Source organism: Grus americana, chromosome 1 (assembly GCF_028858705.1).
Source record: "Grus americana isolate bGruAme1 chromosome 1, bGruAme1.mat, whole genome shotgun sequence".
Classification (NCBI taxonomy): Eukaryota; Metazoa; Chordata; class Aves; order Gruiformes; family Gruidae; genus Grus; species Grus americana.
Genome location: NC_072852.1, coordinates 998,362 through 1,023,562, shown reverse-complemented (window position 1 = coordinate 1,023,562; position 25,201 = coordinate 998,362). Strand labels below are relative to the sequence as shown.

Sequence of the window (25,201 nt, the reverse complement as noted above, 5' to 3'; positions counted from 1 at the left end):
TCTAAATAAAGAGTGTTGGGTTTCTGTCTGTTTAGAAGGTGAATTTAACGGCGGAGCCAGGGTAAAGGCACCCATCGCTGGCGTGGAGCATCGCTGCAGGCTGAAGAAATGGTTTTATTTGAAGGATAATGGCTGTTCCCTTCAGCCAAAGGAAACCAACTGAAGGGGGCTTAGCCTGAGGCGGGGGCTTCCCCTGTTTGCAGCCCCACAGGAACACTGCCCGGTGGTCACTGTCCCCATGCGCCCACAGCCCCTGGCCGGGACCCCAGCCTCGGCAGACCCCCACCCCCAGCCTGAGCAGACCCCCAGCCTCGGCAGACCCCCACCCCCAGCTTCGGCAGACCCCCACCCCCAGCCTCGGCAGACCCCCAGCCTCGGCAGACCCCCACCCCCAGCCTTGGCAGACCCCCAGCCTCGGCAGACCCCCACCCCCAGCCTCGGCAGACCGCTCCGGACTGCAGAGCCCAGGCTGGGCAGCCCCGGGGGGCTCCTCTCTCCCCCATGACAACTTTGGGTTTCAGCATAGTTTGTGTCTTTTTAAGCACGAAAAAATAATTTCTATAAGGGAAAAATTTTCTAAGGACTCCTCTAAGTGAAAAGCCACCCCAGGAGTACGCAGCCGCGTTATCCCGACCGATCGGTCTTGCTAAAGTCTCAGGCCTGAGCACCCCGCTGAAGGCTTTTACCCTCTGCACCCAGGACGCAGGACTCTCCTGCACCCTGTCTTGGCTCGCTGGCTGTCCCCGCCGCCTCTCTGAGCTGCGGCAGCATCTTGGGACCGGGTCAGCACGCTGCTGCCTGCGGAGAGGTGGGCTGAGACCTCCCAAACTCGTGGCATGTATTGCTGACCAGCTGATGGGGAAAGCCGTACAGGAATAGGGACGTCGCCGATGTCCGAGCAGACTCATAAGATGGAGGTGAGCAATGATGCCCTGGGCCACCCCGAGCCCCCGGCACCCTCGGGCTGTAGCTCCGCCGAGCATCTCCCTCTGCCCTGTGCCGCAGGCTGCACGATGCTGCGGGCTGCCGAGCACCCAGCGCCGCCGGGGCTGCAAACAGCCGGTACGGCCCCAGACAGCTCCACATCACGCATGGAGCCCACGGCAGTGGGATTTCAACCACGTTCAGCCCCAGGGACAGGGATGGGGACAGGACGGGTGGCACCGCCGCGACGGCGGCAGAGCAGGACCGTGCCCCGGCAATACCCGAACCCGCAGCCACTCCCTGCCGCGGCTGGGTGCTGTGAGGCTGCGAAACGCCTGCTCAAGTCCAGGACCTCCAAACGCCCCACATCAGCTCGGAAGGAGCCTTTTCCTGCCAGAAACCTGGAGCGACTCGGCCGGATGTGGGTGTATCTTTCAGGGGCTGCTGTGGTCGCCGGCACCCGGGCCCTGCAGCACCGCTCGGCAGCGGAGCCACGATTGCACCCCCAGCCCTTCAAAAACGTTTAGACCTGAGATTGCTGGACCCCCTAGAAGAGACCTCAGCAGGGGCTGGCCCCTGGCGCGGCATGCTGCCACGGACGTGCCCGTTCACACGCTGTAGGACCTTGCTTGCAGGGGCCGGCCAGGCAGGAGGGTCTGCAGGTGCCCTGCTGGGGCACCCGAAATGCTGTGGGGTGCTGGGAGCCCTCGGGGTGCCTGGCTGCGGGGAGGGAGCGCAGAGCAGGACCCCCCCAGCCCTTCGGCAGCTCGTACAAAGGCACCATCCCACCGGGAGCCCTCGCCGGCAGCCGCAGTGTGATGGGGGGCTCCTTCCCTGGCTCGGGGTGCAGCCAGGGCGTTCGCTCCCCCCCCTTGGCTGTGACTGTGCAATGCCTTGGGCACCGGCGAGTTTTGCAGCCCCCTCCTGGAGAAGCAAGCGGGCAGCAAGCTCTCCCTGCCTGCTCTCCTGCCTCCGGGCTCCTGCAGCACCAACCGCGCTGAGCGAACCGGGGACCTCAGCGTGGCCAAGGGGACGCGTCCTGGCTGCACCGCTGGAGGAGAAGGGACTCCGGCACAGCTGGGCACCTGCCGGCAGCCGGGGCCGCGGGGAAGCGGCAGGGCTGGAGCAGGCAGCAAACAGGCAGGGCTGCAAAGGGCATGACGGCACGTGCACTCCTGGGCTGCTGGCTTGGAGGTGGCGGTGGTTGGTGCCACAGGGACGTCCCCACGGCCTTACAGCCGGCATTTTCGGGGCACTGCACCTCAGCCTGAGGGTGATGTCCAGGCCAGGCTGGAGGAACTGGTGCTAAATGGGGCGTTAAATTATTTGCAGTGAGTGGCTGTCCTTTTGTTCCCCGGCTCTCTGAGAGCGGGGCGAGCAGGGCTCCAGCCCCGCCGGGCACAGGGGGGTTGCGCATGTCGGACGTAGAGCTGTCGCCGTCCCCCCCAGGCTGTCCCCAGGGAGATGGGGGGGCACAGCTGTCCCCAGTGCCGGCAGGACGGTCCAAGACCCAGGGGAGGGAGCCTGGCACCGGGAGCTGGTGGGCACGGGTGATCCCACGTCACCGTGAAACCTCACGACCTTGCAGGGGTTAATCGTGCCCCAGGGCTCATGGCGGCGAGCAAAGGCACCGGCATCACCTTGTCCTGTGCTGCAAAGCGGCCTCTGAGGCTCGAGGCTGCCGCGATCGTGATCGTGGGGAGGCTGATGCACCACCAGCCGGGATGTGGCTCCTCCCGGTCCGTTCTCAGTCCCCGAGGGTTCTCCAGCTCTGCTGTAAATCAAGCCTGGTGCCCCACATCGGGTGGGATGGATGTGTCCCTCAAAGGCCATGGCGTAACCCCCACTTTCCGTCCTGGGGCCACCCCGGGTGCATCTGCCTCCTGCCCAGCCTGGGCTCCCCGTGCTCTGCCCATGGCCCTGCTCTCACGCCTCTGCACCACGAGCAATCCCGGCTCCAAGCCAGCACCAATCCGGACCATGGTGCTGTGCCCCAGAGCCAAGTGCTCTGGGGAAATCTTGCACCAAAGAACCGGGGAACCCCCCTGTCCCATCCTGTTCCCCCCACTTTTCTCCACCAAAGGCAACAACCTGCATCAGCTCCGGTGGCAGAGTCGGGGCTCTGGGGCAGCAGTGCTGAGCCCTGGGAACATGCGAGTTCTGCTCTCGGGCTCCAGCTGCCCCCCAGCTGCCCCCCAGCTGCCCCCCAGCTGCCCGAGGGACGGGGCACACAGAGGGCCAGCCCCAAGTCTGCCACTAAAGCGGGGTGGGTCTGCGTCCCCCCTCCCCTCGCTGCCCGGGCTGCGAAAGGACCCAGCTCCCATCTCCCTGGACTCCGCAGCCCCCTCGCTCCCTGGCCAGGCACCCCTGGGCTGGGTGGAAGCCCCCCAGCAGGATGGGTGCTGGTGCACTGAGCACCCACCTGAGCCATTACAGGGGGACAGCCAGGGCATCCCCGGGGGGACAGCCTGGGGTGGGGGGGACAGCCAGCACATCCCTGGGCGGGGGACAGCCAGGACATCCCCACAGGGACAGCCCGGGGGGGACAGCCAGCACATCCCTGGGGGGACAGCCAGGACATCCCCACAGGGACAGCCCGGGGGGGACAGCCTGGGGTGGGGGGACAGCCAGCACATCCCTGGGGGGGGGACAGCCAGGGCATCCCCGGGGGGACAGCCTGGGGGGACAGCCAGCGCAGGGCTCAGCTCAGTGCAGGGCCCGTGGTTTCGCAGGGCCCGCAGCTTGCCGGTGCACCTTGCTGATAGACCCCCCCGCCCCAGCCACGCGCGGCCAGGGGATGTGCCGTGCCCATCGCCTCCCACCAGCCAGCCTTGGGCTCTTTGGAGGCAGCACCCGGGACCCGTCTGCTCCCCCTTCTCCTGGTGCCCACGGCTCTGCCCTTCGCTGCCAGAGCACGGCCACCGTCGGGCTGCCAAAAACTTCGCTTTGCCTGGTCCCACTAATTACAACGCAATTAGCGGTGCTGCAGCACGCAGCCCGAGCCGACCCCGCGGGGCTTCCCCCCCGCACGGCCCCAGCCCCCGGGGCCAGCAGCCAGCGCCGTGCAGAGGCAGCACCAACCCCAACAGCACCTGGGGCAGCTATAAACCAGGTCAGACCCGCTCCTGGCACCAGGGCACGAGGAAACGAGCTTGCAAACGCTTCTCGAAGCCTCTGCCCGCCTCCATGCATCCCAGCATAGCGCACGCAGGGTTTTATTGAGACCCAAATCCCCGTGCCCCGAGATGCTTGTGGAAGATGCACGTCGGGGCGCAGGGCTCTAAGGTGACACCCGCAGTCAGCCAGAACCGTGCCGGGCACAGGGTACAAAGTGGTGGTGTTTAATTACTCGATATACAACAGCACGTTATGCAGCCATACGCCCCCTCCCCGAGAGAAAGAGAACTATAAAGTTTATCGAAGGATAAAAAGGAGGATCCTTCTTGTCCTGCAGCGGCAGGGCTGCCTCCCAGCCCCGCTCAGCCCCCGGCTCCGGGCGAGGAGCAGGGACGCGTGGGGACATGCCACCCCGGCAGGTCCGGGCAAGCTCTCGCAGACGGCACATGCAGGTGGGGAGGGCGGCCAGCACGCAGCACTGCCGGGGCGAAGGCAGGACACCGCAAAGTGGAGCTGCCCGAAGAGTCCTTGAGGTTCAAGTCCTACCAGATAAACACACAGAGACGAGGCCACTCTGGGGAGAAAAGAAAAACACCCCCCCCCAAATAAAACAAAGAAACCCAAACAAAACAGCAGTTGGAAGAGACGTCTCCGGCTCATCCGGTCCCTGTGCCGCCAGCCCAGCTAGCGCTTGGAGAGCTCGTGCGACAGCCAGTCCAGCCCGTCGTAGAGCCCCGTGCCCTGGGTCGCGCACGTTGCCTGCACGTACCACTGCAAAACAGAGGGAGATGGAGAAAAGGGCTTCGGGCTCTGCAGATCGCCAGCCCGGCGCTCCCTAGGAGCAGCCCCGTGGCCCCACGGGTCCCTCCTGCAGGGACAGGGACAGGGACGGCACCCCGGCCACTCACGGTCCTGCTGCGCAGCGTCTGCAGCCCCAGCTTGTCGGTCAGCTCGCTCACCGCCATGGCGTTGGGCATGTCCTGCTTGTTGGCGAACACCAGCAAGACGGCGTCCCGCAGCTCGTCCTCCTGCAGCTGCGGAGAGAGCGGGGACGGCTGAGCCGGGCGCTGCCGGAGGGCGGCTCTCGGTGAGCCCTCGGTGAGCCCCCGCAGCGCCGGCACCCCGGCCCCAGTGTCCTGGCACGGTGACACCCAGCTTGGACAGACCTCTCCAGCCCTTCTGCTTGCTTCCAGCACCTCGGCTGCCCTCCCGCCCCCAGCGCTGCTCCAAGGTCTCAGTGGCACCAGGATGCTCTTCCAGGAGCACCCGTGCCCTTCACAGAGGGGACACCCACATTGGAGCGTGGGGCTGCAGGGGATGGGGGGCACGGCGACCGCCGTGGGGGCAGCGCAAGACAGCGGGCACGACGTTCTCCAAACAACAAGCAGGCAGTGGGCATCTGCCCGTCCCTTCTCCCCGCTCTCTGGCTGCGACACGCTCCGCTCTGTGCCAGCTTCCCTCCCCAAGGATGCTCTGCCTCCCCCAGGCAGCTGCACCGAGGAGTAAGCGACCCCCGCCTCGCAGGCTGGCTTTCAGACGTCATTTCTGGATGCTGCCTCCCCTCCCCATGTGCCCTGGCCTCCCGCCTAGCAAAGCCCCGACTAAGTAAAACCTAGAACTGCGTTTTCTTGGCCATTTTCCCCCCTTGCACTTGCTCCTGATCCCTGCAGGTCCAGCCTCTGCCTGGCACAGGAGTTGCTGTCAGGTCCCCAAGCCCATCTCTGGACAGATGCCCCTGGCACCGTGTCGCGGGCAGAGCAGAGCTGGGTCTCATCTCGCACCCACCCAGGCGTTCCTGCAGAGCCAGGCGAGCGGGAGGAAGGCTGGGGGACGCCCACCTCTCTGCCAGACCGAATTCCCCCCCTCCATCACTTACCATCTTCTGCAGCTCGTCAGCAGACTCCTGCACTCGCTCTCGGTCATTGCTGTCCACCACGAAGATGAGACCCTGTGGGAGAATCATAGAATCCCAGAATCCCAGACCGGTTTGGGTTGGAAGGGACCCCACAGCCCACCTTGTTCCACCCCCTGCCACGGGCAGGGACACCCTCCACTAGCCCAGCTTGCCCAAAGCCCCATCCAACCTGGCCTTGAACACTGCCAGGGAGCCAGGGGCAGCCACAGCTTCTCTGGGCACCCTGTGCCAGGGCCTCAGCACCCTCAGGCTGGAGCCAGCAGCTTGCACAGAGAAGGGGGGGACATCCCAGGCGGGCTGCAGGCACCCCCTGCCCAAGGGGGAGAGCGGCCCCACTGCCCACCCGAGGCTCCCTGTGCACCCCCCGCAGAGCCAGAGCAAACACCCATGTGAGGTCTCAGCGCTCCCAGCGGGGTCACCGCACCGGGGACCAGGACGCATTCCCTGTCGCCACCCACACACCCAGTTCAGGCAGGATCAGGCCCCAAGCCCCGGAGAACCCCAGGCCAGCCCCGCCGCAGGGGATGAAGTTTATCCCTGACTCTGCGTACCTGCGTGTTTTGGAAGTAGTGCCTCCAGAGGGGTCGGATTTTGTCCTGGCCGCCCACGTCCCAGACAGTGAAGCAAATGTTCTTGTACTCCACCGTCTCCACGTTGAACCCTGGGGGGAGCAGGAGGGGCATGGGGAGAGGCTGCCCGCTGCCTCTGGGGACAGCTGAGGAGAACCTGGCTCCACTTTGCTCCCCATGAGGGATTTACACGCACGGCTGAGCCCCCCCTGAGCCACCCCCTCTCCAGGCTGAGCAGCCCCAGCTCTCCCAGCCCATCCCCGTACGAGAGATGCTCCAGTCCTTTCGGCACGGCCGTGGCCCGGCACTGGGCTCGCTCCAGCATATCCCTGTCTCCCCTGCCCAGCACCAGGCCCAGCACCCTGAGGCGTCTCAGCAGAGCTGAGCAGAGGGGCAGGAGCTTTTCTCCCGACCCACTCTCGGTGCTCTGCCCAGCACAGCCCAGGGTCTGGTGGCCCCAAGCCACAAGGGCACGTGCCCGGCGCTTGCTCAGGTTCCTTCCCACCGGGACTGCCAGGACCTTCTCCCCAGAGCTGCTCTCCAGCAGGCACCGGGGCCTGGGGCTGTTCCTCTCCAAGGGCAGGACTTGGCATTCCCCTGGTTGAACTCCCTGAGGTTCCTCTGCCCATTTCTCCAGCCTGCCCTGGTCCTCCTGGACGGCAGCGCGACCCTCGGGGGTATAACCACTCCTCCTAGCTCAGGACCGTCCGCAAGCTTGCCGAGGGTGCTCTCTCCCCATCACCCGGGTCACTAATGAAGCTGTTCGGCAGCACCGGCCAGCGCGGTGCACCACAGGGGACCAGCCTCCCTGACCCGGCGGCTCAGCCCGCTCCCAATCCACCTCCATCCACTTCTGGGAGATGCTACGGGAGATGGTGCTGAGCACCCTGCTGAAGGCTTTGCACCCAGGATCTGGCAGGATAGCCGTGTGGTCTGAGCAACCTCCTGCCCATGAAGGTGCCTTCGTGCCCCCCGGACCGGAGCTGGAGCACGCCGGCCTAACGGCCCCGGCGCCGTGTTCGTCACTGCGGGGCAGGCGGAAGGCAGCAAACCAGGGCGGCAAATTTGGGTTGCACCCGCTGCGCCGCGCAGGTCAGGGCGGCTGGGCTGTGCCGACACCCGTGCCGGGGACCGCAACGGGCGTTTTGGGGTGCGAGGCAGGCTCCCCACCGGGCAGCACCCACGGCCGTGCCCCAGCGCCGTGACAGGCAGGGGATAACGGGAGGGTAACGGCTGGGCAACAGGGCGACGGGCTGTCACGCGGCACATCTCACCCCACACGGCCCCCAGCTCATCGGGGTCACCAGTGCACAGGGGACCCGCGGGAAAGCGGTACCCGGGCGGGTGGCACGGCCTGCAGGATGTGGCGGGTGGGGGGCCCTGCCCGGTACCCGGGGCTCGACGGGGGCCCTGCCCGGTGCCGGGGCACTCACCGATGGTGGGGATGGTGGTGACGATCTCGCCCAGCTTCAGCTTGTAGAGGATGGTGGTCTTACCGGCGGCGTCCAGCCCCACTGCAACGAAGAGGTGGCGTCACCGGCGCCGGTACCGGTACGTGCCCCGGCCCCATCCCCATCCCCCGCCCATCCCTGCTCCGCCGCCCCCGCGCTCACCCATCAGGATCCGCATCTGCTTCTTGCCGAAGATGCGGGAGAAGATGGCGGAGACCGTGAGGCCCATGACGGCGGCGGGAGGGACGGGACGGGACGGGACGGGACGGGACGGCCGCGCTGCCACCCCGCTGCCTCCGCGCTCCGCCGCGCCGCAGGCCCCGCCCCCGCGCACCGGGCCCCGCCCCCGCGGCTGCCGCCCCTGCTCCCTGCGCTGCCAGGCCACGCCCCTCACGGGTAAGCCCCGCCCACACCGCTTGGTACCGCCCCCTCCCCGAGGGGCTGCGCCTGGCGGGGACCCGCGCATCGCCCCGCCCCTCTGCAGAGCCCCGCCCCTCTGGCCACACCCCTACCGGCGGGCCCGCAGCCCTGCCCGTGCCCCGCGGAAGCGCATGCGCAGTGCGCGTCGGCGACAGGCGGCGTCCGGCGGAAGTGGCGCGTGGCGCTCTGCGCATGCGCGGCGGGCACCGGCCCGGAGGTAAGGCCTGGGGGGGGGGGGGGGGGGACGGGACATACCCCGCGCTCCACGGACACCCGGGACACCCGTCACACACCCCGGGGGCCGCTGCGCCGCGGCCGGGTTGCGCCCAGCTCCTCCGCCACGGCCCCGCGGCCTCCCCTGCCCCACCGGCCTCTCCGCCGCTGCCCAAAAGCCTCCTCTGTCCCTGCCCCACAGCCCCCCCTCCCCGCCCCACGGGCCTCCCCCCTGCCCCACGGGCCCCCCTCCCCGCCCCACGGGCCTCCCCCTGCCCCACGGCCCCCCCTCCCCCTGTCCCACGGGCTTCCCCCCTGTCCCACGGCCCCCCCTCCCCGCCCCACGGGCCTCCCCCTGCCCCACGGGCCTCCCCCTGCCCCACGCCCCCCCTCCCTGCCCCACGGGCCTCCCCTGCCCGCGGCCCGTCAGCCCCGCCTGCTCCCCGGGCCCCTCCGCCACGGCCCCACAGTCGCTCCTGCTCTCCACGGCCCCTTTGCTCCAGCCGTGTGGCCCCTCTGCCACTGCCCCGCAGCAGCCCCCCCCCCCCCTCCGAACCCCACCATATCCCTGTCCCACCCTGTCGTACTCCCCTCCTGCGACTTCCCCGGCCCCCGGTGCTGACACTCCACCCCTCCGTGGCAGGTCCTTTGCAGTGAACACCCCCCTGCAGCGCTGGCGCGGTTGGCTTACCCTCGCTGTGCTGCCAAGGGGCTGTTTCTCTTGAAAAGGAAAAATTGAGCCATTCATCGATGTGAACCCCCAGACTGACCTGAGCGGGAGCGGCTGCAGTGGCAGGTACCGCTGCACGAGGCGTTAAAGTGCTTTCTCTGCCCCTGGCTGAGGAGCTTGAGGCACCCAAGTCGTAGCACGAGCGCGTTTCCCCTCAGAGCGTGACCTGTGCGCTAAGCCGTGCGGCCCCCGGGCGTGCAGGCGCTCTGCAGGATTCGGTGCGTGGTGGCAGAGGCACCGCAGAGTCATTAGCTGTGTGTGTGCTGGGGGGGTCGGGGTGCTGGTCCTGCTCAGCTGTGTGCTCCTGCCCATCACAAACGTGTCTGATGCTCATTTAGTCTTTGTGCTGTTTTTCTCCTTTCAGATTGCATCAATCATGGAGAAGTTTGGCATGAACTTTGGAGGTGGCCCAAGTAAAAAAGATCTTCTAGAGACTATTGAATCGCAGAAGCAGCAGCTTCTTCGGTACCAGGTTCGGCTGAAGGATGTTGTCAGAGCCTACAAGAGCCTGCTCAAAGAGAAGGAAGCCTTGGAAGCCAGCTTGAAAGTATTGTCTGTGTCTCATGAGGCAGATATTGGCTTGAGCGGTGCTCAGCCTGCGTCAGTGGCTAGCTCCGGCTCTTCCTTTGCCGATTCTGCTGATGACAGGAGCTCAGTTCACAGTGAAGATAGTGTGGGGACCGCTACCAGCGCAGACACTGCTGCCAGTCTGGCCAGTACCAAGGGTGAACCAGGGCCTGAGGATGATAAGCCTGCGGCCACCGCTTCCTCTCTTAAATCAGAAGAGACGAGCAGTTCAGAGAGCGGCATCAGCACGAGCAGCGGAGATGTGTGCTCTCCTGGTAGTGAGGCTGATAAAAGAGTGCTCCAGCTGAAGACCCAGTTGGCCACCTTGACCAGTGCTCTGTCAACAGTCACGCAAGAGAAGTCCCGCATGGAAGCTTCATACCAAGCAGACAAGAAGAAGATGAAGCAGGACCTGGATGATGCTGTTAAGAAAGCAGAGGACGAGACCGAGAAGTTGGAGACAGAGCTGAAGTCTGTCCAGGAACAGCTAGCCGAGACCAAAGCCCGTCTGATCACGCAGCAGCACGACCGAGCCCAAGAACAGAGTGACCACGCTGTTATGCTGCGAGAGCTACAGAAGCTGCTGCAGAGCGAGAGGACTTTGCGCCAGGATGCGGAGCTGAAGCTGGAGGAGACCAGGGAGGTGCTGGCCGGGAGGGCATGCATGGCTGACCGTGCCGAGGGGTACGAGCTGCAGATCAGGCAGCTGAGCCAGGAGGTGGAAAACCTGAAGAGAGAGCTGCAAGCTGTCCAGGAGGAGAACAACAAGCCAGACCCCCGGATACAGGATCTGCAGGAGGAGATGGCCAGCGTTAAGAACCACTTCCAGGTGCAGCTGCTGCAAGAGATGAGGAAGGTAATTCCCTGTCTGGGCCCTGGAGCGGCTCGCCCTGGGATATATCAGCAGCAATTGGGGCAGGGTATGAGGCTGCAGGAGCGCAGATTCCCCTTCCCAGTCCTGCAGAGGTTTGAAATGAATGAGAGCACCATGGCTTTGATGGGATGATAGTTCCTAGGAAAATAAAAGCTGTTTCTGATACAGCATATAAGTCATTTGTTGGGTGGTGGTGACCATTGGATTTGGGAGGACCTCGGAGGTGATTACGTGGTGACTGTCCTCCACAGTGTCACTTAGTTCACGTTACCGTCTGGTGTGAGAGTGGCTGGGTTTGGGAGGAGAGACCTTTCCCCTGACCCACTCTGGCAATGAGTGTGGTCTGGTCTCATAAAGTCTGCACGTGCAATGCAAGGTACAATTCCAGGAGCTCGTAAAAAGGAAGAAACTTCTCAATAACCTTCTTCAGTGGAGTGCTCTAGGGAAGGCAGAAAGGTAAATACAGGAGAAAGGCTCTAGCCTGTGTGCATGCGGGGGAGAGCGAAGAGCCAGAAAGGGGGATGTGGTAGAAAGGAGGAACCTGTGTAACTGCGGGTTGTGGGGCAGTGTGCTCCGGGGCTGGCATTGGGGTAACCGAATTTGTGTCTGGAAACACTCTGGAATAGATCTTCCTCATCTCCTTGCAGTCTGGAACAAGTTTTCTTCTTTCTAATCTGTAGCATCAGGCTGATGTAATGCCATTTGCCCCTTTTTGGAAGTGGTCTCTAACAGCTTCTCTCTGACAGAGGTGGAGGTTCACAGTGGCGGTTGTCAAATGCTGCCATTATCCACGAGACTTATTAGTCAGTCAGATCTCAACAGCTGTAAAAGCTGTGAACACCAGGAGTTTGCTGTAGCTACTCAGAAACCACTCAATTATAGGAATATCAGTGCAACAAAGCATAGCATTTAAGAAAATTGCAGTTAGGTGTATGGAGGCTTTAGAGCACACGTTTTAAAAAAATCCTGTAGCAGATTGTGACGTGAATTTGCTGCTTCCCACCCCCTTGCACGCCTACAGCAGCGCAAATAATGCTGGTAATGGGAACTCTGCAGAGCAGGAAACAAAAGCAAAAATGCTTTTAGTTTGTTTTATCCCCAAATAAACAAAAAGGCACGTCAGTGTGGTGGCTCGTATAGGATTCTAGGGGAAAGGATGGCTCCGCACTTGTGTGGAGTTCAGCAGAGCAGAAGTAAGCCCCCGTGTAAACCTCCTGCTCAGCATGCTGAGCAAATCTAACCCTGCCGTGTCTCTCTGCTCACAGACTGCACAGGCAGAGGAGCAGCTCCGCCAGCACGCCCAGATGGAGGAGCGGCGAGTGGCCGACTTGGAGGGCCAAGTCTCCGAAGTGTCAGAACTACTTGGCACGTACGAAAAAGCCAAGCAGAAAGACCAAGTGGTCATTCAGAAGCTAAAGGACCGCATCGTACAGTTGGACCTGGAGAACAAAACCCTGGCCATCGCTGCCTCCAGCCGATCCCCTCTTGATATTCACGTAGAAGAAGCCAATCTTGATGTTAATGTTCTGAAGGATAAAATGGAGAAGCTGAAGAAGCTCTTGCAGGCAGCAGCTAAGAAGAGTCAACCCGCTCTGGACGTCGAGAAGCTGTGTGAGCTGGAGCTGCCAAAGGGCACTGAGGCTGGGGATGGTGAGAAGGCCACAGCTCTGTACTACCAGCAGGAGCTGAAGCAGCTGAAGGAAGAGTTTGAAAGGTACAAGATGAGGGCACAAGTGGTTCTCAAGAACAAGTCAGCCAAAGATGGCAATCTGGCTAAAGAACTGGAGGAAGCTCAAGAGCAGCTGGCTGACCTGAAAGAGAAATATGTTGTGCTTCAGCTCTCCTCTGATGAAATGGAGAAGCAGCACCAGCAAGACATGGAAGCCAAGAAGCAAGAGCTGTTGCAGCTGCAGCAAATTCATAGGCAGGAACTAGAGCGATGCCAGCTGGACTACAGGGAACGGGCGCTGAAGCTGGAGGAGGAGATGCACAAGCAGCGGGACCGAGCACTGGCAGTGCTGGCAGAAAAGGACCAAGAGCTGGAGCAGCTGAGATCTGTCACGCTGCCTTACGGGCTTCAGGGATCCAAAAACTACCTGGCGCCAGGGACTGACCTTACTGGCAATGACTCACCGGGTAACGAGTCCTCAGACATTCTCCCCCAGGCCCTTCATCTCTCCGCCGCCAGTGAGCCCACCTTCTTCTTGTATGCAGAGCAGCTGGCTCGCAAAGAAGTGGAAATTGTAGCGCTGAGGAAGCAGAAGCACAAGCTGGAAATGCAAGTTCACCAGCTCCAGGAGAAAATCTTGGTTGAGGAGGAGAAGCACCATGAAGAGGTATCCGCACTTCAAAGCGAAATCGAGAAGAACTTCCGAGACAAGAGCAGAGAGGGAGCCAACCTGGAATATCTCAAGAACATTGTCTATAGATTTTTGACGCTGCCGGATTCTCTCGGTCGCCAGCAGACTCTAACTGCCATATTGACTATTCTGCATTTCAGCCCAGAAGAAAAGCAAGCTATTACAAAACAGTCAGCGTACAGCAGCTGGTGGCTTTCTGGGAAGAGATGAGATGGTAGCTTCTGTTCCTAACTGCTTTTGCACAGTGACACGTTTCTGATTATCAACGAAGACCACTTCACTTGTGGTGTAACCTCTTCCCAACCATGCGATGCAGCAGGGAGCTTTCAGCAAAGAATCGGACTTAAACTAGTGCTCTTAGCACTAATTTCAAGTAGAATTGTGCCAACTATTCCAGTAGAATCACAGTGCTTCCTTGCTCTGTGGTGTGAGAATTTGCTCTGAGTTGGAACTTGATTTAAAAAAAAAAAATTGAAGATACTGATGCTTTTTTTAAACACCATTTAAAAAAGCCCTACCTGTCAGGCGTAGGGTGAGGAGCTCTATTAGAGTGGAACTTGCTTGTATCTTCAAACACCAGACAGCTTGTGACTCAGAAGATTTAAAGGCAGGGGGAGCACTTAACATGGTGCTAAAATAACATAAGACAAAGAGCTGAAAGTCTGCAAGGGTGAGTCTTAACTACCAGCGTCATCCAAATGCAGAAAACGTTGAGCAATTTCTCAAAAGTACGGGTTGGTTTTGGGGTGGGTTTTTTTGTTACCTAGAGCCAAACTGACAGCAGCGGATCCAGCAGCTCCTCGCAGCACTGGGACCATCCGATGGCACAGTGTGTTACGGTGTGCTCCGGTTACTGACCGGGGAGTCTCTCTGCAGTCATCCATGTTTCCCAGGAAGGAGGAAAGCTATCCCGAGCGCCGGACAGCCTGAGCCCATGTACCTGCAGTGGTGCAGGCAGCGATTCCCCACCAGTGTCAAACCAGCAGGTGCTTTGTCCCCGTTCTTTTAGAGCAGGTACCTGAGTTTTCTGACCCTCTTTGAGGTGGGAACCAGGGCATTGCAGAAAGCAAACTGAGGAGAGGCTGGAATAGGCACTTTGACCCTTCACCAGTCATTTTCTGAGCATTTGGGAGGTTTGGTGAAGTTTTGGATGTTCCACAACGTTGGTTTTAGAAACAAGGCCTTGCTCCTGCTGGGATAGAAGCAGCAAGCAGCTGCAAGGGGCAGAAGATACCAGCTCTGGTGGCAATGTGTGCCCTGGGTTTGCAGCAAACACTGAGGACGAAGGCCTGATGGTTGCTGCATAGACCTTGAAGTTCTTGGGCAACTTCCTTGCAAATTGGTGAGCGTGGCAGGAAGGAAGTCAAACCATTTTGAAACACCTCTGGCTTTGGTGGACGGCTGTAAGCTCCCTGCTGACATTCCTGCGTTCTGCAGTTGTGTTCCAGATCTGCCAGCTCCCGGCCGCTTTAACCCAGAACGACTGAGCTGAAAGCCCTGGCTGGGTGAGGAGATGGCTGTAGCGCGCGTTTCATGAACGGTCGCGAGACTAAAACCAGAGCCTGTGTTTTGGACATCAGTGGCGAGGGGCAGCTGGCAGGCTCGGCGCGAGGCCAGCACTGGCACGAGCGAACTCCTCTGCTGCGGTGAGAACCTGACTTTCCTTGTGTTGTGTGAGCTCCGCGCTCGGGTGCCTTGAGAGCCGACCGGCTGGAGGAGGGGAACGCGCCGTTTCACCCTCAAAGCCCGTGTTCACTCCGGTGGAGGGGCTGGGGTGGTGGCTGGCCTTACCCTGTTGCCTTCCCTTCGCCTTCCATCTCCCCGCTGCCAGGCTGATGGTTGAGACCAGGGAAGCAGCCGCCTGTCTGGAGGGACGGGCTGTCCCCCTGGGGATGTCCCTGCCGAGCCCCTGGGTGCTGGGGCCACTAGAGGGCACCCACCACTTGCCCAGTCCCTGGGGACAGGGACCCTAGGGTGCTGCAGCACTGCCGGGGCCTGCTCCCCCAGGACGGGACCTGGCTCAGGAAAGCAACACGGAAGGAAAGCAGCAAGGTGGCACGAGAGGGCTGGGCTCGGCAATGCTGCATCTTGGCGCAGCTCGTGCGGGGGCTTTGGGCTCTGCAGGGGTTCTGTGCGGTTGGCAGGGCGGGTTTCTCTGTCCAAAACGTGGTCTGCTGCGCTGAACTGCTCCTGGGGCAGGGTGACGGCACTTTCTGTAACGAAGGGTATGCAAAGTAAAAGAAAGTGTGCTTATTGTGTGTCCGGTGCTGCCTGTTGGCATTAAGTTACCCCAAATGGGAAAGAGCATCTCTGCGAGGCCGGAAGAACTGCGCTGGCTGGATCTCCTGGAAAAGCATCCATCAGGAAGTGTTTGTGCTGATATCTAAATGGTCCTTACTCTCTTAAACCAGGGAGGGATGTTTTGCTTCCAGAGATGTTGGGTGGTTGCCTGCAGCCCTGGGAACCGGCTACTCCCAGCTGTGCTTTTACTGAAGCTTCTAGAGCTTTCTCAGCTGCGTAGGCAAAATCTCACTTGAGTTTTGTTTTCGTGCACCTGCTTTGTTTTTAATTAGAGCTTGGCTACTACAGCACAACTTCCCAGTCCCAGAGTACAGGGAAAGTGTTTGTAAACACCGGCATTAAGTCTCGTTTTAACAGTCCCCAGGCCTTAGTGCACTGCCCAGCCTGGGCAGCTCTTCGGGAGGGAGCTGCTGTGCCTCCGGGCAGCACCGGTGCCTTGGCAGCTTGTGCCGGCTCAGCCGCGTTGATGAGCCGTTGCTGCTCCAGCCGGACAAGCCCCACTGCTCAGCGCAGGGTCGGTGCCGCTTGCTTTTGAGCGTGCGGCCTTGCACGGCTGCAACTTTGCAGCTGCTGCTGTTTTTTTACCGGAGCGTGCCCCGGACATGTGATGGGGCCAGCATGGCGTGCACTGTTTTTCTGGCAGAGGAAGTGGGCTCTGAGAGGCTGCAGGAGCCGAGTGGGGCTCCCCAGCCACTGCAGCCTTCCCTGCCTCTCCGTGTCTCGGCACGGGGAGCCAGAGGCTGCGAGTGCCTCTGCGATCCAAGAGCCTGGGATGTGCGAAGAGCTTCAGCAGCTGAGCAAGACGGGGTCCTTTCCTCTCTCGGTGCTGTGCCAGTGCTCCTTGTCCTGTCAGTGGCCGAGTTCCCTGGAGTCTGCTCCACAAATCCCACCTTGCTGAAGGCAAGGGCGGCGCTCCAGCTAATGCAACCCTTGGTGCCAATTTCTCCTCAAAAAATCCTCAGGGAAACCATGCCCCAGGCAGAACCTGTGGAACCTGTGCCTGCTGGAGGCCTTGGGAGGGGTGACAAAGCCAAGCAGTCGACAGTTCCTCGTGCTGACATGGATGTTGCCTCTGCGCAGAGGCCAGGCTGAGAGCGTCGGCGGAGGGGACATCAGCTGGTTGGTCCCACGCAGGATCCACGTGCTGCTCTGATGGAGGCAACTGGACAGACATTGGAGTTTGTTCCAGGGAGCGTTTGGTCTTGGGCTCCTCCGCTTTGAAACGCTTCTCAACGCTACGAGTGTTGGCTCAGCCCAGGGATCTGCTGAGAAGAGCCCAGTCCAGAGTCCCTGTTTGGAAAGCTTGAATCAAGTGGTGCCTCTGAAACCACAGGGATTGCTCCAAATCTTGCCCTGCAGCAGCAGGAGCCGTTCCTGCGACAGCTGAGGGTGGTGATGCTTCCTTCTTGGTGATGCTTCCTCCTGCTTCGGCCTCGCTGCACAGGCTGAGAGTGGATCCCTGTTCTCCCTTTGCCTCATGCTCTTCCGGAGGAGCCTCTGCCCAGAGAATGGAGTGACCCAGAAGCGATCCCGAGTGGTGGTGGGTTTTGTGATGGTTGTCAGATGCAGCAGGACCAACCCTGCTGTCCCAGGAGCGCTGGGAGGTGTCTGGTTCCTCCTCTGGTCCTGGGCAGGAAAAGTTGCTGGCCAAGCTGGAGAGTGGGTGGCCGGCGGGGAGGCAGCAGCAGCGGTGGTGACGGTGTGAGGGAACAGAACGGGGCCTGGCCGGGACCACGCGGAGCCGCTGCTCAGGGGCCAACAGGGCTTAAGGAGCGTTTCCTCGCCTGATGGAGGAAGGAGGGAGCAGCTACAACGGAGGCAGCTGGGACCCACGGGGGAACATCTCCAGGAGCTGCCAAAGGCCCTCTCCTTGCTGTCAACCTGGTGCAGCTCTCCCCGTGCAGTTCCTTTCTCTGTTCCCCCGCAGCCCCTATCCCTCCTTCCCTCAGACCTTCCCCCACATCCCTCCCTCCTCCCTCTTCATTCAGCCAATACCCTCCAAAATAAAACTAAAACTACCCTGTTTGAAGCATGACCCTGCTGTTTGGTGACCTGGGGTTTAAGGGGTGAGCTGTGCTCCCCAGGAGCCCGGCTCGGCGTCACGCCAGCACTCTCCCCGTGCTGGCTACGTTTTCACCAGCGTTTCATGTGTGTTGACGCAGTCATGTGCCAGCTCCCGCTAAATGCAGTCCTCTCGAAGGTGCAGCATGTTCCTTTGCAGCTGTGGCTGAACCCCCCATGTTGTTGGGGGCTGCGGTTGCCCTCCCTGACATGGTGGTGGGGTGGCTGTCTCCCCTCCAGCAGCTTTTCTGCTGCTCTTGACAGCGTCTGTCGTGCGCGCATGGGCTTTTCCTCCCAGAGCTTCCTGCTGCGAGCAACCAGCGGGGCCGCGTCGTGGCCGCATCCTGCAAAGGCAGCTGCACCGAGCCCTCCTCTTGCCCTGTCCTGCTTGTGCCCAGCCTCCAGGTGTGGGCAGAGCAGCCCTCCCATGGCACATTTGCCATCTCAGCGCCAGCTGGCGCACTGGGCTTGCCTGGCACAGGCTTCCTCTGCCCCGGTGACCCTTTTCCCGTGCCTCAGTTTCCCCTTTGAGCGAGAAGTCTGCGCCCGTAGTGGCGGATGTGGGGATGCCCGTGCTGGTTTGCAGCAGGCAGCCAAGCAGTGGGGAGGCACAGGGGATGGAGAAGGGCAGTGCTCGTGTCTGCACCCCCAGCACCCGTGGGGAGCTGCGTCTCTTGCTGCTTTCTTGCTGCCCAGCGTGCAAGAGGGAAGCGCGAAGGAGGCTGCTGCGAGTTCGCCTGGGCTCCGTGAGCACGAGGGGCTGATCCCCTCCCTGCTCGCAGGGCTGGCACGTTGCAGCTGCGTGTCCGCAGGGAAGCTCCTGCCGCCCCGGCCGGGCAGGTTCCTCCGGCTGCGCTGCGCAGGCAGAGCTGCGGCCGAGTCCCCGCAGACGGGGTGTGGAGTGAGCCCAGCCAGCAGCGGCTGCAGGAGCTGCTCCGGTTCTGGCCTCTCCAGCGCTGCTGGCCCGTCCCCAGGCTCTGCCTGGTAGCAGAGAGGAGCCGGGAAGGCTCCTGGCTCCCAGCTGCCCGGCCATGGCGAATGAAGAGGAACAGCCGTCGGCTCTCTCGGATGACGAGGTAAAGGCGTGTGTGTGCGGGAAACCCTCTGCAGAGACCTGGAAAGCTGCTGCCAAGCGCTGCAGACCCTGCTCAGGCCTCGACGGCAGGCCCTGGCCGAGGGGGCTGCCTCAGCCGTGGGGGTGCCGCAGAAGGCGGCCACGGCTGCCAGCAAAGGGGTGCCAGCCCGCCCGGCCCAGGGCTTCGCGGGCTTGTGCTCGCTGGAGCCCGAGCGGCGCTTCCCAGGGCGGCTGCTCCGGCCCTGCTGTCTCTGCGTGACTCACCGGGCCCTGGGAGCCGTCCGGCTCCGGCGGTCTCACCGGTTCCTCCATGGCAGCCCCACGCCGCGCTGTCTGGGAGCTGCTGTCGGCAGCGTGGCCCAGAGCGGGACGCAGCTTCTTGGCGCTCCTCAGCCCCGGGCGAGGGATACCCAAGCGCTGCAGCGAGCTTGGGAGGGTGCGACAGGGAAACCCCCTCTGCCGCCACCGCCGAGGGGGTCCATCCCGCGGGGCTGGTGGGGCACCGGCTGCTGGCCCCTCCGCTTTGCCCATCCCTGGGGAAGGGCTCCAGCCTCTTGGGGAAGATCCCTTTTTTGCCTTGGCTCTGCAGCGACATGCGGGCACTGGCCGCCCACTGCTGCCCAAGGGAGTGAGTCCGGCCATGCCTGCGGCTCCACGTCCTCCCGCGCCGTGGGACAGCAAGGGTCCCGTGGTGGCTCTGCTGCAGGACTCCTCGCGGTCTCTTTCCTTCAGGTCTTCGTGCTGACGTGCATCTACCTGTCGGCCTCGCTGCTGAGGTGGGTTCTGCCCCCCTGGCCCTTTGGCCACAGCTGGACCCAGCGGCACTGGGGGGAGGCAGCAGCCGTAGCCCTGCCTGCATGGGGACTCTTGTCTTACCCGCAGCCCGCTCAGCCCCTGGACCTGGGGCAGGGGGATCTGGCCTCGCACCGACCCGGGTCTCTGCCCTGTCCTGCTGCCCTTGCAGGGAGGGTCCCCTCACCCCCCCACCCCCCCATCACCCATGCCGGCCCCTGCCCATTCTGTGGGAGGCTGCGCACAGGGTCCCCGCTGGGAGGGGTTCACTGGGAACCACCGTGCTGGGGCACCGTCAGCTCCGCTCTGCCAGGCCATGAACCGCCAGCCCTGTCTCTTCCAGCCTCCTGGGCAGCGGGTCGGTCCTCGCTGTCACCTCCCGGCGGAGGCGATGCTGCCACATCCAGGTGAGTGCCACTGGCTCCCGGGGCACAGGGACAGGTTTTGGCCCCAGCTAAGCCCAAGGCAGAGCTGGGCTGGCACCGCTGCTGCTGGGCTTAAAGCACCCTGGGGCTGGAGGGGGGGTAGGGGATGCAGGATGCTCGCACCAGCCTCCCCTGAGAGCAGCCGGTCCCAGCTCCGCTCCCGGCCGGCCGGGGAGGGACGTGGCTGTGGCAGCTCTGCAGAGCTGGGGAGAGGCTGCCACTCCTGGGGTGCTGCTGCCAGCCAGAGCTAACGCTGTGTCCCGTTCCCCCAGCTTCGCCCCCTTTTCCTCCTTGCCCTGGCAGATTTCCTGGCCGCCGCTGTGCTGCTGAGCATGGCCGTCATCCAGCTGCTGCCAGCCCCGCTCTTCGTCCCAGCGTATGCCGCCTGTCCCTACGGACTGATGCTGGCCACGGTAAGGGTCAGCTCACACCATGGCGTGGCACCGGGAGCGGGGCACCTCTCCTGTACTGCTGGGAACAGCTGAGACCAGTCTGCGGGCTGGAGCATCCCCTCGGGTGGGGAACTAGTTCTCTTACGGAGAAACGGCTCCTGTTCCCCTGTCACTGTCCTGAGCCAGGGGTAATTAGTTCCCCAGGGAAACGTGCCCAGCGTTTCTCCCCAGCCCTGATGAGGCGAGCGCTGTGTCCCCCCTGCAGTGTCCCCCCCCGCCCCGTCCTGCCATGCCAGCTCTGGGATGGCAAACCCGATGGCATGCACCAGAGCAAAGCAGAGCGTGGCTCTCCCTGGTGCAGACGTGCTCTCCCCTTCCTGCGGCTCCACCGGCCCCTCTCCGCCCTGCCTGCACACGGACCCCGCAGCGAGTGGTGCCACTTCCCTCCTGCCCCCCACTCATCCCGATGGCAACGGGGCCTTTGCCTCAGCCACACGTGGGGACAGGGACCAGGAGGGGCTCTGCTCCACTTTGCACGGATCAGCCCGCCCGGCTGTGTAGTGCAGAGGGTGCCCATCACCGTGGTTGCAGGCCTGCTGGCAAGCCATGAGGGCAGAGCTCTGTTTGTGCCACCTAGAGCCCAGCATGGACGGACAGACCTGGGTGGTCAGTGCTGCCTGCAGCTGCCTGCCCCGCCGCAGCAGAGCGGCCACCCAGTCCCCCTCCCCGGGGTGGGTGTGGGGACAGCACCGGGCTGTTTGCCGCACGTCTCGGAGAGCTGCTCCCTTGTTGCGCTGCTGCTCCTGGCACAGCTCTTCTGCGGGGACAGGGGACATCAGGGTGCAGAGCACGAGGAGGGGAAGGTGCCTTCGGGCGCTGTGCACAGCAGGAGCCCGCTCTCCCTCTCCTCCCCCAGACCTTCTACGCAGTCTCATTTCTGATGGTGGTCGTCTACGCGTACGAAGCCTACCGCACCATCCACGGCTGGAGAGCCTGGCACGTGGCAGCTCTGCAGGTCGGTGGCCCCCAGCCACGGTGCAGCTGGGCATTGCCCTTCCCGCACAGAGCTGCTCCGGCCCCGTGAGGACCTGGGGAGCAGCGGGGGGATCCGAGGGCAGCCCCTTTCCCTGGGGTGTTAGTGACTTCCCCTGCACCCTGTGTCCCCACGGAGCGGGGCTGGAGCCCTGAGCTGCTGCGAGACCTGCAGCCCTGGGTCACCGGCATTTCCTCCATGCAGGAGAGGAGCGGCTGCCTGGAGAGCGCGTGGCAGGGGCTGCCTTACATCCTGGCCTGGTAGGTGCCAGCCGCCGGCCCTGGCCCCTCTCCACGCCGGGCAGGGCTGCGGCACAACGCCTGCCCTCCCGGCTCTGCCCAGGGCAGGACGGATGGGCTCACCTCCGCCTGTCCCCGCAAGGCTGGTGCCAGCACTCACGCTCCTGGGACAGCTGATCGCCCGCGGCACCTCCCTCACCGACATCGCGCCAAAACCCATCGAGCCCGTCGTGCCGTGGAAAGGCAACCGCTCTCACGAGACCTACAGCCTTTACTGCTCCAGGTACACCGCCATCCTGCCACCCCCACCCCGAGCGGGCAGCCAGCGCTGGGCACCGCTCTCAGCCCCCGCAAGGCTGGGAGGGACACCTCCGGGCGGTGAAGGCTTTGGGGCAGGGGATTAGGGGACCACCACCAGCACCCTCTGTCCTTTCAGCTGCCTGCTCCTCATCCACCGCGCCCAGGATATCTGCTACGAGGTGAGCGCTGCCGGCTGCCCGTCCCCTTCCCCATCCAGCAGACGCTGCTGCCCGACGCTGCCAAGGGCGGCTCAGAAAGCCCCTGGGAAGGCAGCAGGTCTGCGGTGCGTGGGCAGGTGCTGCCGGAGGGACGGGGCCGGGGGTGTCCGTGCTCGAGCGGAGGCAGAGGGGCAGCTCCCAGCTCCGGCAGCGCCCTGGTGCTGGCTGCTCCCATGCCGTGGTGCTTGTGGCACAGCTCAGCCCTGCTCCTGTGGAAGGAGCCGCTCGGGGCAGGGCTGGCCCGTGGCCCCGCTGATTTCCCGTTGCCGCTCAGTACGTAGGTAGGAAGGACGTGGGCCTGGAGGGGAAAATCATCTTCTTCTTGTACCTGCTGCTGGTGCTCAGCTGCTGCACGGTAAGGCAGCGGCACAGCGGGGCGAGCGCAGGGTCCGGCCGCAGCAGCCAGCACGCCCCGGCTGATGCCACTCCCCATCGCCCAGCTCCTGTACCGCAGGGTGAAGCTCCGGTGCCGGAGGAACACCGTGGCGCCCTTGCTGACCCTGGAGAAGGATGGCTTTGCTGGCAGGAGCATCCGCAGCGTCAGCAGAGTCTCTCACTACTTCCAGCTGGTTTTCCTGCTCTGCTGGGCGCCAGGCAAGTTGCGGGGGGTGTGGGGGGGGTGTGATGCCCCGCAGCCCTAGCAGGCAAGAGCCACCGCTGCTCCTGCTCCAGCCCCTTTATTCCTGGGCGGCAGCAGCACCCAGGCCCAAGACAAGAGGCTGAGACTGAATAACTGCAAAGCCTTGAGGCGGCTGTTTTAAGCCCCTGGGTGGCTGGGCAGAGCCAGGACGAGAGGACAGCCAGCCCCGACCACCGCCGTTGAGTCCGACCGGCGGCTGGTTCAGCCCACACTGACAGGCTTTTCAGCAGCGGTTCCTGAGCTGGAGGCTGCGTCGTGTTGGATGGACCTGCTTTTAATCAGTAGCTCATCACTTTGGGGGCCCAGTTCTGCTGTCAGCCATACAGAAACCTGTGGCAATGAGTTCCCCGAGGTCCCTGGGCACCGTGTGGGGAGGTTCCCTGTTGTACACACACGTGCCTGCCCCGCCACGGGAGATGGGCTGTGACAGGGGACGGGCATCTGCCACTTGGCCAGGGAAGCTCTCGATGAACCATTATCAGAGAGAGGGAGATCAAAGAGTATCTTATTGTTGTCTTCCATCCACAGCCTTCCTCCTCACCCTCCTCTCCTTCACCAGCATCAAGCCTTCCTCGGTCTTTGTCCTCTACGTTGCTACAGTAAGTAAAAACCCGTTTCCTGGGCTCCAGAGCTGGGACGTTTGTCCCCATCAGAGGTGTGAGCGGTGATGGGACAGGGGGGCTGTCAGAGCTGCGCTGTCCCTGTGCCGCAGCGGCAGGGCTGCGGGAGCCGGGCAAGGGGAGCGGGAGCACACCGACCACCCGACCAGGTGCCACCCGAGATGGACGCAGGACAAAGGACCTGGGTGGCCGGTGGCAGCCCTGGTCCCGGCCCAGCCCAGCTCTGCTGGGGCTCTTCCCCCTGGTTTGGTGCTTGATGTTTTGCTCCTCAGCTCTTCCCAGATGCTTGCCCTGGTTTAGTTGACTGCACCAAGAAGAAAGCCACCTCCTGTGTCCCTGTGTCACCCTGCCTGTGTCCTCACATGGGCTGATCCCACACGGCTCCTCTCCCCCGTGGAGAGGGTGATGGGGTTTGCAGCGCCGCTGCCTTCTGTCTCGCAGGCCCTGACCGTCTCCCTCCAGGGCTTCCTGCACAGCTTGGTCTACGGCTGGCTGAGGCAAAACTTCCGTCAGGAGGCAGTGGGCAAGAGACCGTCCCTCCAGGCTTTCTACGACGAGTCCCTGGGGGCTGTTCCCTAGGCTGCCACCTCAGCCCGGTGCCTCCGGGCCACCCAAAGCCTCGGCAGGATTTGCACGTCCCTGGCAGTTCCCCCACGGTCCGGCCGTAGCCGGGCAGGATCTCTCTGGACTTGGCCCTTGGTGCCTGGAAAGGTTCGAGCAAGGTGCAGGCAGCGCCGGGAAGGTTTCCAACAGCGGTGGGGGGGCTGCAGTGGCTCTGCCCCGCTGGGAAGCTCATCCGTAGCCCCTCGCTGCTGGGGGCAGCCCGACTTCCCACCGCCTGCCCATGCGGACAGGAAAACCATCAGCAGTGGCTGCACGGGAGCTGGGCCATGGGAGGTGGAACAGGAGCTCTCCAGGGGAAAGGTGCCCCCGTTCTGCACCACGAACGACCCAGCTGTTGGCAGCAGCGGGGCTCTGCAGGCTCCTGTGCGAGGAAGCTGGTGCCACGCAGACGGTTTGGCAATTCCCAGACCTTCCGGGAACCAAACATCAACTGCAGCTATCCCAGGGACGGTGGCAGTTCTTTCTATTTTGTCTGGTCTTGTGTTACGCTTTCTGCCAGAGAGCAATCCGCATTCCTCCGCAGGGCTTGGGAGAAGGTGCTTACGAATAAAGGTACTACGGTTGAGGTTGCTGCTGTTAGATAAGTAACCGAAACAGGCAGCTCATGGCTCCTTCTGCCTCGGGGGGGAGGCTCCTGGCCAAGGCCATGCCAGCAGAGATGGAGGAGCCGTGGCTGGAGCTGATTCTGCCCTGTCCTGGTTTCGGCAGGGACAGAGTTAATCCCAAGCACAACGCCAGGCTGGGTGGGGAAGGGGGAATGGATGGAGAGCAGCCCTGAGGAAAAGGACTTGGGGGTGTTGGGGGGGTGAGAAGCTCAACGTGAGCCAGCAATGTGCGCTGGCAGCCCAGAAAGCCACCCGTGTCCTGGGCTGCATGTCCAGCAGCGTGAGCAGCAGGTCGAGGGAGGGGATTGTGTGTCCAGCTCGGGGGTCCCCAGCGCAAGAAGGACATGGAGCTGTTGGAGCGAGTCCAGAGGAGGCCACGGAGATGATGCGAGGGCTGGAGCACCTCTGCTATGGAGACCTCAGGCTGAGAGAGTTGGGGTGGTTCAGCCTGGAGAAGAGAAGGCTGCGGGGAGACCTTAGAGCCCCTTCCAGTCCCTGCAGGGGCTCCAGGAAAGCTGGAGAGGGGCTGGTGACAAGGGCAGGGAGTGACAGGCCAAGGGGAAGGGCCTGAAGCTGCAGGAGGGCAGATGGAGATGGGATGTGAGGCAGAAATCCTTCCCTGTGAGGGTGCTGAGGCCCTGGCACAGGTTGCCCAGAGAAGCTGTGGCTGCCCCTGGCTCCCTGGCAGGGTTCAAGGCCAGGTTGGATGGGGCTTTGGGCAACCTGGGCTAGTGGA

At 63.0% G+C, this 25,201-nt stretch overlaps 3 protein-coding genes across 5 annotated transcripts; 2 read left to right on the top strand and 1 right to left on the bottom strand.

The window, feature by feature from the left end:
• Positions 1-4,221: 4,221 nt before the first annotated feature.
• On the bottom strand, positions 4,222-8,317 carry ARF5 (ADP ribosylation factor 5). Its single transcript, XM_054837613.1, has 6 exons — positions 8,139-8,317; positions 7,959-8,039; positions 6,508-6,617; positions 5,918-5,989; positions 4,950-5,075; positions 4,222-4,812 (listed from the first exon to the last, which is right to left on the bottom strand). Exons 1-6 carry the CDS (start codon positions 8,203-8,205, stop codon positions 4,726-4,728), a joined length of 543 nt encoding a protein of 180 aa, XP_054693588.1. The 5' UTR covers positions 8,206-8,317; the 3' UTR covers positions 4,222-4,725.
• Positions 8,318-8,545: 228 nt separating this feature from the next.
• Positions 8,546-17,476, top strand: GCC1 (GRIP and coiled-coil domain containing 1). Of its 3 annotated transcripts, XM_054803726.1 has the most exons (4): positions 8,546-8,613; positions 9,253-9,405; positions 9,704-10,762; positions 12,046-17,476. In XM_054803726.1, exons 3-4 carry the CDS (start codon positions 9,716-9,718, stop codon positions 13,348-13,350), a joined length of 2,352 nt encoding a protein of 783 aa, XP_054659701.1. In that variant the 5' UTR covers positions 8,546-8,613; positions 9,253-9,405; positions 9,704-9,715; the 3' UTR covers positions 13,351-17,476. The 3 variants fall into 3 exon arrangements, with proteins under 3 accessions (XP_054659701.1, XP_054659690.1, XP_054659709.1); XM_054803715.1 differs by lacking the exon at positions 9,253-9,405 and having other exon boundaries at positions 8,552-8,613; XM_054803734.1 differs by having other exon boundaries at positions 8,575-9,405.
• Positions 17,477-18,516: 1,040 nt separating this feature from the next.
• LOC129215179 (uncharacterized) lies at positions 18,517-23,815 on the top strand. The gene is made up of 12 exons (XM_054847884.1): positions 18,517-18,578; positions 19,310-19,353; positions 19,713-19,776; positions 20,067-20,207; positions 21,103-21,201; positions 21,424-21,479; positions 21,601-21,741; positions 21,895-21,937; positions 22,251-22,331; positions 22,417-22,570; positions 23,145-23,215; positions 23,678-23,815. Exons 1-12 carry the CDS (start codon positions 18,534-18,536, stop codon positions 23,813-23,815), a joined length of 1,077 nt encoding a protein of 358 aa, XP_054703859.1. The 5' UTR covers positions 18,517-18,533.
• The last annotated feature ends 1,386 nt before the right edge of the window (positions 23,816-25,201 follow it).

Bases quoted from the DNA above. Each gene is read 5' to 3' on its own strand.
- LOC129215179 (XM_054847884.1), top strand. From the start codon at position 18,534: ATGGCGAATGAAGAGGAACAGCCGTCGGCTCTCTCGGATGACGAG. The intron at 21,202-21,423 runs GTCGGTGGCCCC...TCCTCCATGCAG, and splicing joins GGCACGTGGCAGCTCTGCAG to GAGAGGAGCGGCTGCCTGGA. The intron at 21,938-22,250 runs GTGAGCGCTGCC...GTTGCCGCTCAG, and splicing joins CCCAGGATATCTGCTACGAG to TACGTAGGTAGGAAGGACGT.
- ARF5 (XM_054837613.1), bottom strand. From the start codon at position 8,205: ATGGGCCTCACGGTCTCCGCCATCTTCTCCCGCATCTTCGGCAAGAAG. The intron at 6,618-7,958 runs GTGAGTGCCCCG...TGCTCCCCCCAG, and splicing joins CACCACCATCCCCACCATCG to GGTTCAACGTGGAGACGGTG. The intron at 4,813-4,949 runs GTGAGTGGCCGG...TCTGTTTTGCAG, and splicing joins AGACGCTGCGCAGCAGGACC to TGGTACGTGCAGGCAACGTG.
- GCC1 (XM_054803726.1), top strand. From the start codon at position 9,716: ATGGAGAAGTTTGGCATGAACTTTGGAGGTGGCCCAAGTAAAAAAGAT. The intron at 10,763-12,045 runs GTAATTCCCTGT...CTCTGCTCACAG, and splicing joins TGCTGCAAGAGATGAGGAAG to ACTGCACAGGCAGAGGAGCA.